Source organism: Nicotiana tabacum, chromosome 19, assembly GCF_000715075.1.
Source record: "Nicotiana tabacum cultivar K326 chromosome 19, ASM71507v2, whole genome shotgun sequence".
Taxonomy (NCBI): domain Eukaryota; kingdom Viridiplantae; phylum Streptophyta; class Magnoliopsida; order Solanales; family Solanaceae; genus Nicotiana; species Nicotiana tabacum.
Window position 1 is genome coordinate 99,981,565 of NC_134098.1, and position 10,611 is coordinate 99,992,175.

The following is a 10,611-nucleotide window of genomic DNA, read 5'->3' on the forward strand; positions in this document are numbered from 1 at the left end:
TTGCACGCCGCAACAGATTTATTTAAAGTTTATATTGGAAGAATGGGTTGCACGCCGCAATGGAAACAAGTTGAGGGATTGTGACTGCTGAATTGAGTTCAAGTATTGATATTATTTACCGGTCTTACTACTATTCCCGTTATTATTATTAATATTGTGTACAGGTTAATGCAAGCGACCTGCCTTAGCCTCGTCACTACTTCGTCGAGGTTAGGCTCGGCACTTATCAGTACATGGGGTCGGTTGTACTGATACTATACTCTGCACTTCTTGTGCAGATTTTGGAGTTAGTCCCAGCGGCGTACCATAGACTTGCTCGGATTTCAGCTACCAGAGGAGACTTGAGGTATAACTGCATGGCGTCCGCAGTTCTGAAGTCCCCTTCTATTTTACTTAGCTCTGTATTCTTTTTCAAACAACTTGAATTTTATTCATACCTTTATTTGTATTATTCTAGAAGCTCGTGCACTTGTGACTCCAGTTCTGGGATGATATTTAGATATCACGATTATTATGGATTATTCACTTTATTTCAGATTTTATTTCCGCATTTGTTTTCTTGTTATTAATTATTTTAAAATTTTATTAAAATGGCTAATTATATTCTAACGTTGGTTTGCCTAGCAAATGAAATGTTAGGCATCATCACGGTCCCAAAGGTGTGAATTTCGGGTCGTGACAACTTCTTAAATAGGGTATTGAGAGTATTTAGAAGTTCATCAAATATATGAAAAATATACGAGTATTCGCTGCTTGTTTCATGATTTGTTTTTTATTTTGGTCGGGGATCCCTCTTTTTCTTTTTTTCTTTTTTGTTTTCCTATTTGGTTCCTCGTTCAAGTAATTTTACATATTATTATGTATGATACTCTTGCATCCCTCAAACAAATTTATAAGGATATTATTAGCTTTACTTTAACAAAGACAAAAATATGAGGAAGAGGTAATGCTTATATATTGTTTTATTTATGGCGGCAAACTGGGGATTAAATAATATGAATAGTTAAAGGGGTGGATGATAATGGTGTTGGATACTGCCACTTTACGTATACTAGTCCCCAAGTTACACAAGCCAAAAGAGGCGCATTAAACAGACGAGACATGTTATTACTATGACAAATGCATCACTAGAACGCCCCATTTCTGCAAAAACACATACACAATTACCTCATTCACAAGTGAGCTTGTATTTACCAAATGGGAAAGAAAACAAAATTAAAGATTAATATGCACATCATTGTGACAACTGCTGCCCCCCACCCCCAACCCAACCAAAAATATAGAACCTCATCTATATATATTTACCTCATTTACCAAATGGGAGAGAAACCAAAATAAAAGATCAATATACACAACTGTGACAAACCAATTTACAGGACGCAAAGGTATTGGATCGTGCTGCATGGCTAACCAAACAAAAGCTTGCGTCTAGCAGACTTGGAGTAGTTTCGGATGGGTTCTTTATCTCTCTCTCCAGAAGTATCCGCACTAATCTTTGAACTTCCAGTTTCATTCCCAGGCGTCACCTGGACTTTGGATGATCGGTAGAAGTTGGTGATGCTGGGTTGAACGCCTCTCGGTGATTCTGAATTTTCAGGCTTCACTGATCTTTTTCTACTTGATTTTGTTTCTTTTAGCTCCTGGGATATCATAAATGACCATTTGGTAAATAAAACAAACACCATTGCAGAACGGAATAGGGCGGGGGATCAAAGTAGGGTAGAGAAAAAAGTACATTATTCTTCACCTTATCTCTCAAGAACTGGGAAACCTTTTCTGGAAAAGCACTCTGTACAAGCTCCATATCTTCTTCAGTTGATAAAAAGCTGCATCCGTCCTTGATATGAATCTGCAGAACCTCAGGCTCATCGAGCAAATCTTTCGACTCATCATCAGCTATCCTCAGCTCCTGCTCCGTATCAGGGTTTTCAGAGGGGATGCAGATTTCATTGCTCATTTCACGTGTCGTTTTCTTCCAATTGATTACGTAAAGTTGATGTCCAAATCTTGTCTTTACCCGCTGAATGGAATCAAATTCATACTGTCCGCATAACAATTGATCTTTTGAATTTGAGGCCACGTCTCTTAGAAATATGGTGGATAAGATAGGAAGCATTCTTTGTCGCGTATAAGATGGCTCCCAGTGCTGATAATAAGCCAGATAATCAACTAGCATATCTGTCTTTGGACTTGACCATGTTAAATGATAATCACCATCTGCTACAAAATTGCCATGGCGGTGATTCGGTGAACAAAGTATAGTAAAATATAGGAAAAAGAAAAGAACTTGTCTTGAATTGATTGCGGTATGCAAGAGGGGCTCCTTATATTAGGAGTTTAGACTATTAAAATAAGGTAAATTTAGACTAAACATGAAATTTTAAACCAAGGAAAGTTTCCAAATTAGTGGATTTCTATTTCAATTTTCAGATAAAGAGTCAATACCCAAACTCTGATATAATGATTAAAAAGAAGAAAAGAAGATTTTTCCGGGACATTGACCTAAAATATAATGTCTGAAGAAACTCAACAACCAGAGTTGATACTATGGAAAAAAGAAGAGAATAAGACTTTCCCCAATCAGTGACAAAAATTTAGTATTCAAAGAAGGGAGACAATAGCCAACCTCCAATATCATGAGAACAAAGAGGAGAGAAAAGATTTCAGAGACTGTTTTCCGTTAAATTGTATACTAGTTTTTATTCACATAAAAATTGTACTAGTTTTTTCCGGTCTCTTTCTCTAATAAATATAAACGTATCGTTTTATCATTGCCAGTTTACTCACCAGACTGCTGGTGTTTGTTCAAGTACATTTCTGTAATCTCATTGTTTGGGAAATTCTGCTCCGAGGTGATCATTCTGCAAACTTTAATCTGCCAATTCTCATTTCTTTTCTGTTCTTTTTCTTTATTATCCTGTCATATAAGCCCAGAAGGAAATGCCCGAATAAGAAGTCTGACAGGACGATATATCATTTCAATAAAAGATCAATGAAGCCGTGTGTTTCAGATATACCAAATCACACGAGGAACAATTACACTTGAAGCCCGACGGTTTCTGAATGCAACCCTCGTCGGCATTGGAACTGCAATACTGACAAGCAAACTTGAGGTGAGCTTTCTTGCTGCCAGGATGCCCACAGAATGAACAGTGTCGCACTTTGGTCTTCTGAGGGCTCTCATCTGAACTGGGTATAAAATTACAGTCTAAGTTGACATCACGCTGAAGCACCTGTACATCCCCTCCACCTATTTCCTGCAACCTGCATAACGGACAATTAATTGTAAAGGGCACTCAAACCACTAACATGAATATAAAACATCTTTGTTGATTCTCCATGCCTATAATCCACCTGCTCACTCAGTTCAAATGAAATACAAACCTATACAAGATCTCATCTTCACTGAAAGATTTGACAAAACGAAGTGCTGTTTCAAGCCCAATCCCAGGGACACCAATCAAGTTGTGGTCATTTCCCACCAAAAGTGAAATTGCTATCAAGTGATTTCTCCGCAGCCCAAGACCAGACTCAATATCCGACATGTGATAGCACTCAAATGGTTCCTGCACCAAAAATTAGATGCATCTTCATGAAAGAGTGAATTTAGATCAATATACACCATGTGATAGCAGTCAAATGGTCCCTTCACCAATTTGTGGGCATTTTGGCATGATACTGTATCGACTTATTTCACTAGATCAACACTCTGAAGGTCTAAAGTACTAACTAAATATCAATAAGAAACTACAAGAACTACAAAAGAGTACCATTAGAATATATTTCTCTCTTTTATAAAGTGCTATTTATAACTACTATAAATTGTTATCACATGAAACATATATTATGAATATTGGCCCAGAAACCAGAAAAAAACCTCAATCATAACGTCATTCTTTAAAAATTGATGTTATAAAAATAAAGCGCAAAGAAACAAACATGCATGCAGTAGAAATATGCATCCAAAACATCCTATAGACAGAAAACAAAAATGAAAGAGAAATAAATTTACGAACACAATAAAGAAGAGTTTACATCTTTCATATCATCACATATCCATACAACATTTACATACAAAATGAGAAAAAAAGAGTTTACACTTGCATATGTTTTTTTAATAAGTAAACTTGCATGTCTTGTACCACATTAAAAAAAAAAACTGTGAACATAGAATAGCATCTTTAACCATGATGTCATGAGAAAGGAGATTCAAAACATACTTACTTTGGAGTTGGGTTGGATATTTTTGATAACACATTTGGCTCCAAAAAGAAATGCATCGCTATCAGCAGTAATACAAGCATCAACTTGTCCTTCTTGATTCAACTGTGCACAGAGTGCTTCAGCTTCTCCTTTTGCCTTTAGGACTGACACCCCAAGTAGTTCAAGAAGCTCCTAATGGAACAGAGCAATTTATACTTTAACTAACTACTGAAACATGTTAAATTAGCAGCTATGCGAGAGTGGAAGGTAGAGCTCACTCAAACCACCTAAAGAATAAGAACTTCCGTGTGTGTTTAAAAGTAAAGAAGAATCGATAAAGTCAATGATAAGAGACTGTGCTGCCTGTAAAAGAGATTAGGGCTAAACATCCCCACATTTGCCATGGATCCAGCTAAACCAAATTCAATCTTTCAATTTTTCTCCTCTAATACAAGTTATATGCATGATCTGCCTGAATTGACCTTACAGCAATCTTAAATGTGGAGCTGCATTAAGTCACACCCTCTCGTATTTCCATCAACATTTATGTAAAATTACTCCTTCCATCTAAAAGAGTGAACGATAAGCCTTTGCATTTTGTAGAAAACAGTCAAAAGCAGCATGGAAGACACTAAAATTTGCAATATTTCACCCTATGTTTGGCCAGTGAAAACTTGAGATATTAAGGCACTGTACAATACTATAAAGGAATGTGATGGCTTATATTACTTGTTGCTTAGTAATAAAGTATGTGAATAGCTCCTACTACCCAATTTCTCGGCTTTATGTTATCCAAAAAAAATTCAAAGCCCACTCTTTGCTATAATAACAAAGACTTGTTGGTGACAACTACTTTTTACAGATTAAAGAGCCCTAGACAAGTATAATAATGAATAACAGTGACAATATCAGTTCAAAGTAAAAAAAAAATTACTAGTACGAACTCACCACACATTCTTGTTCGCATTTCTGAAATGCCTTGTTCCTCTCAATTGAAATGCCCTCCTCAGCCAAAGGCAAACTCGATAGATCAATTCCTGATGCCCGAAAAAAACGTGCAATCCTTGCCTGGGACTTAAGCGGTGACGCAGTACCATCCACGACGAAAACAGGAAATGCCCCAAACTACAAAAAAAAATCATCACAAACAACATTTCCTCAATACTAAAGTTGGCAGAGAAGCACCCATTTGCTCCAATTAAGAAACCATTACAGAAAAAGAAAGCCTTTACAATGAATGTTATTTCTTATGTTCATAAGGTCTTTACATTAACTCCACCTATTTAAATTGATTGAATAATTCACATTGTGTTAACAATGATGATCAAAGATACCAAGCATATATTTTTTATCTAAGCTAAATAATACACACACACACACATACACAGAAACCCAGAAAAAATTGCTCTTTTTTTTTTTTTTGGAGAAATAGAACACAAACCCAGAAAACTTTGTTCCCTCAAAAACAAGAAAAAAGAGTTCAACTTGGTAGTTGGGTGCATGTAAGTATAGTGTGTACCTTAGAGAAGAGATTGATGGTACGGAAAAAAGTGAGTCTGATATGAGGATTACGAATGTGGGCTTTGACTGCAGTTTCTTGCTGAACAATCCAATATGACAAGTCCACTGCTACACGTTTGTTTCTCAAGAAATCAAACCCTTCTGCTCGACGATACGGTTTCAGCAATTCCCAGAAGTTTCCACCCACCCCCATTTAATACTCTCATGAAATTATTATCTTTCAGAGATTGGAAAAAGATATCTTCTAAAATTGCAACTTGAGACAGAGGAAGAAGAAGAAGGGGAATATTAGCCGTTGTAGAATCGCTTGGGCTCTTTTCTCGTAATAGGCCCAACGATAAACAATTTCTTAGAAATGGCACCAGGTAGCTACTTTTAGCATCCCTATTTAAAAATATATTTAATTTTTAAAAGATATTTAAAGTTTAATCGATTTTGACTTCGGATCTGATTGTTTGAATCGCCATAGTCTAATCTCATATCCACGAGTAAACGTTTAGACCCTTTGATTCTGCGGCCGCTAACTTTAAAATCTTTATGAACTTCGACTAGTTTCGTATAGAGGTCCTAAAAATGGCTATTTGTGCACTTCACCCTAGGTTGGCCCATGATTTGATAGTAGATGGATAATATATTTACACAAATAGCCAATCGGATTTACTTTTTATTTTTTGTAGTCAATATACATAAATTATATATTAGTTATACAATATATATATATATATATATATATATATATTATATTCGTCGGACTTTTTTAATTTAAGCAGTTGAATGATCAACTATATTTTAAGTCTTATGTGGAAAGACGCAATCAAAGAAATGAAGTTTTTGCTCCTAACAGATTTAAGCAATGTAGCTTATGAAAGAAATTAAGATTTTATTTAAAAAAAATTTAATGAAAACAAAAAGGGAAATATGGGAGTGGACAAGAAAAATCTTTAATTAAGGTTTACTCCTTTCGTCCAGAAAAGATGGTATTTTACTATTTGCAGAATAAAAATACTTTTAAAATTTTAAATATTAAAGCATTTGGTATCAAAATTAGGAAAAAAAAAATACTAGACTGTTGACCGTATACTCAAAAACTTGCCAATCTTTTTTGGAACGAACAGAGTACTAAAACCATTCTGCTTGTTGGAGTAAATCAAACGTAGTCTTATCCATGTAATTGTTGAGTATTTTTGAATTCTATTTACATTCAAACTACATGATATATGTAGGGATTAGGATAAGCTACAATGTTATCTCATGTAGAGTTTATGTCCATCTACACAACTGTTGTATTCTGTATATATTGGAGGAGATTCCTTCATGAAATACATATGTACTGAAATTTACTAGCAATCCTTGAATCTTTACAACGCTGAATAATTTTCATACCCCAAGTTTGTTTTAAAAATCAAACTCATCCTTCAACTTTAAATAATAGTCATTCTGATCCTTCTATCCTATGCAATATCTATTTTATCCTTGACATTTTAATTCCACATATATGTAATAATTTTTTATATTATATATGATATTGAATTTTTTATGTATGTATTTTATTTATGATTTAAATAATATTCTATCCTATTATATAATTAAATTTAAGTTCATTGACATTATAAATAAAAGGGAATCATACAAAAATGTCTCAAATAAGTCCCAACTGATATTCGGCCAATAATGCATATATTTACCTATTGTTGCCTCATATTCTAGTATTTTTAATCGTCTTTTGAGTGTTAATTATATTACTCTATGCTTAATATTATATTTTAATTGTTTAGAAATAAAGCGGTGTAAAAATGAAGAGATTTGAAGCAAAATTAAATAAAATACGGAACAAAAAGAAAGAAAAATAGAAGAATAAAATAAGGTGACAAAGGGGGACACTCTTCGGTGTTTGTCCCCCCGAATGTAAGACAAAGGAAAATGAAACACAATTCAAAGAAAACCAAGGATTTAAGCGTGAAAAACTTATTGGACGCTCGAAGCGGGGAAGTCTCCTAATTCGCTCGGGACAAGATTATTTCGGCCCTACACACCCTCAACTAGGGCTGTTCATTTGGATTGGATATCCGAAATTCGAACCGATCCGCTCAATTTCAGATTTCGAATTTCAGATATTTGGATCGGATTTCGGAAAGTGTTTATTAAAATTTCGGATATTCGGATCGGATTCGGATTGTAACCCGATCCGATCCTAAATCCGAAATTATTAAGGCATGTATAAATATTAAACTTTAATTTCGGATAGTCAATACTTTCTTTACATCTTCCACCGAGTTATTACCTTTACAATTATTGGATTTAGCTATATTGGTACCATAGTACTCTCATAAATTGCATAAACATGAATTTTTCTTACTATATTACCTCTTTTATAAAGAAAATATACATATGAGTTTGCAACTTTGAGGCATAATAATCCGATCTGAAATTCGAAATCCGATCCGATCCAAACTTTAAAATTTGATCCGATCCGATATTAATTCGGATCAGATTCGGATTGCATTGTGTAGAATTCGAAATCCGAACCCGAAATGTGCTAAATACGGTCTGATCCGATCCATGCACAACCCTACCATCAACTCATATAAAAGGGGTCCTAAACCTATTTTGGAGGGGGCGAACGTTTTTTAGAGTAACGTTTGACCAAGGGAGAGCACATAGCCGCCGTGGAGGCCGAGTTTCATCTTTTCTTCCACCAAACTTTGTCATTTTTATGTTTCTTTGTATGATTTGTTATTTGGCTACCGTGTTTATGTAGAGCTAAACTTCACGTTCTAGGGTTGTGGTTCTTTCATAACTGTTGTTATTCGGATATTGATTTTGATTTCTTATTTATCATATTGGTTTATTTATTCAATCTTGCGCTCAATTATTTTATTTTTTGATCGCCAATTGAATACTATCTACGAATCTAGAATTGAACTCGAAAGTGAAAATTCTAGATTGCACATAGGATTGAGTAGAGCAAGTTCTTGAACCTGGGCATCGGGTAACGGATTCACGATTAGGATAAACATATACCTAATTATCTTGCTTGGTTGATATACATGAATTTTAAATGCGTTCTTGTTAGTTCTAATTCCATAGACATATAGGCGTTAAGTTAGCTTGAATAGGCGAGTAAGAACTCGACAGATTCTTATGAGCGATATTAACCCTGTCAACCAATAAGCTAGATAAATTAGTTAGTCAATTTAATTGAAGAATACAATAGGAATGTTAGATAGTGTAACGACCCGGCCGGTCGTTTTGAGAGTAATAGCCCGGCCGGTCGTTTTGAGAGTAATAGCCCAAATCCCCTATTTACTGTTTCATCTTATGCTTATGTGACTTACCGAGAGGATTTATTTTTGGTTTTGGAGTGAAATAGGATACTTAGTCTCTAAAATAAAAGCTTAAGTTTTAGGATTTCGACTGTAGTTGAAACTGTGTGAAGTCGACTCCGTAATAGAGTTTCGTCAGTTCTGTTAGCTCCGTTGGGTGATTTTGAACTTAGGAGCGTGTCCGGATTGTGATTTGGATGTCTGTACCTGAATTAGGCTTGAAATGGCGAAAGTTGAATTTATGAGAAGTTTGACCGGGAGCAGACTTTTTGATATCGGGGTCGGATTCTGATTCCGAAAGTTGGAGTAGGTCCGTAATGTCGACTATGACTTGTGTGCAAAATTTGAGGTCAATCGGACGTGATTTGATAGGTTTCGGCATCGGTTGTAGAAGTTTTAAATTTCAAGTTCATTAAGTTTGAATTGGTGTGTGATTCGTGTTTTTGTTATTGTTTGATGTGATTTGAGGGCTCAAATAAGTTCGTATGATATTTTAGGACTTGTTGGTATGTTTGGTTGAGGTCCCGGGGGCCTCGGGTTGATTTCGGGTAGTTAACGGATCATTTGAAATTGTGTTGGAATGGCTGAAGCTTGCTGCACCTGGTGTAATCGCACCTGCGCACCTTGGGCCGCAGGTGCAGCACCGCAGAAGCGGCCATCGATCCGTAGAAGCGATTATGGGCCTGCCAAGCTGGGACCGCAGAAGCGGTCAGAGTCTCGCAGAAGCGGACTCGTAGGAGCGGTGAAAGGAACGCAGAAGCGGGCCTTGATCGCAGAAGCGATTTTTGAGGACTTACGTTAAGTCCGCACCTGCGATGGTTTTTCCGTAGATGCGGTGGATTCCTCGCAGAAAGCAAGATCACTAGGCAGAAAAGGGGAAGTTACGAGGGTTTGATCTCATTTTCACTTTGGGACTTTGAGAGCTCGGATTTAGGCGATAATTTGTGGGATTTTCAGAGGAAGCTATTGGGTAATGATTCTTAACTTATTTATGGTTATATTCCACTAATCTATCATTAATTTAATCTTTTAATTACGGATTTGGGTTGAGAAGATTGGAAAAAAAGTTGGAAAGTTCTTCAACCAAATCTTTGGATTTTAGTTGAGGTTTTGGTATCAGATTTGAGTAATTTTGGTATGGGTGGACTCGTGATTGAATGGGTATTTATATTTTATGACTTTTACCCGATTCCGAGACGTGGGCCCGAGTCGACTTTTTGGGGCGATTTTCGAAATTCTTGTTAGTCTTGATTTCATTAGTTAAATTAGTTTATTATAGTTGTATTTATAGTATGTGATTATTTTTGGCTAGATTTGGGCCATTCGAAGTCGGAAAGTCGAGGAAAAGGCGTTATTGTTGATTGATTGAGTTTAGCTCGGGGTAAATCCCCTAAACTTATATCTTCTATTCTCTCACAAATGGTGAGGACACGTACAATCGGATTAGATAACCAGGCACCCGCGCCCCTTGCTAGAGCCGCGAGAGGCCGGGGTAGAGGCCGGGGATGTCCACGTGGTGCAGTCATAGCACCCGCACGAGATGCTACAGAGGAGCCACCAGCAT

The 10,611-nt window shown here is 36.1% G+C and overlaps 1 protein-coding gene across 2 annotated transcripts; it reads right to left on the minus strand.

Annotated features, from left to right (window-relative positions):
* Nucleotides 1–1,111: 1,111 nt before the first annotated feature.
* LOC107801586 (flap endonuclease GEN-like 1) lies at nt 1,112–6,058 on the minus strand. Of its 2 annotated transcripts, none has more exons than XM_016624932.2 (8): nt 5,723–6,058; nt 5,152–5,328; nt 4,225–4,395; nt 3,385–3,566; nt 3,018–3,264; nt 2,788–2,917; nt 1,748–2,217; nt 1,112–1,640 (listed from the first exon to the last, which is right to left on the minus strand). In XM_016624932.2, the coding sequence occupies exons 1-8, from the start codon at nt 5,915–5,917 to the stop codon at nt 1,407–1,409; spliced, it is 1,806 nt and encodes a 601-aa protein (XP_016480418.2). In that variant the 5' UTR covers nt 5,918–6,058; the 3' UTR covers nt 1,112–1,406. The 2 variants fall into 2 exon arrangements, with proteins under 2 accessions (XP_016480418.2, XP_016480417.2); XM_016624931.2 differs by having other exon boundaries at nt 1,748–2,220.
* Nucleotides 6,059–10,611: the final 4,553 nt, after the last annotated feature.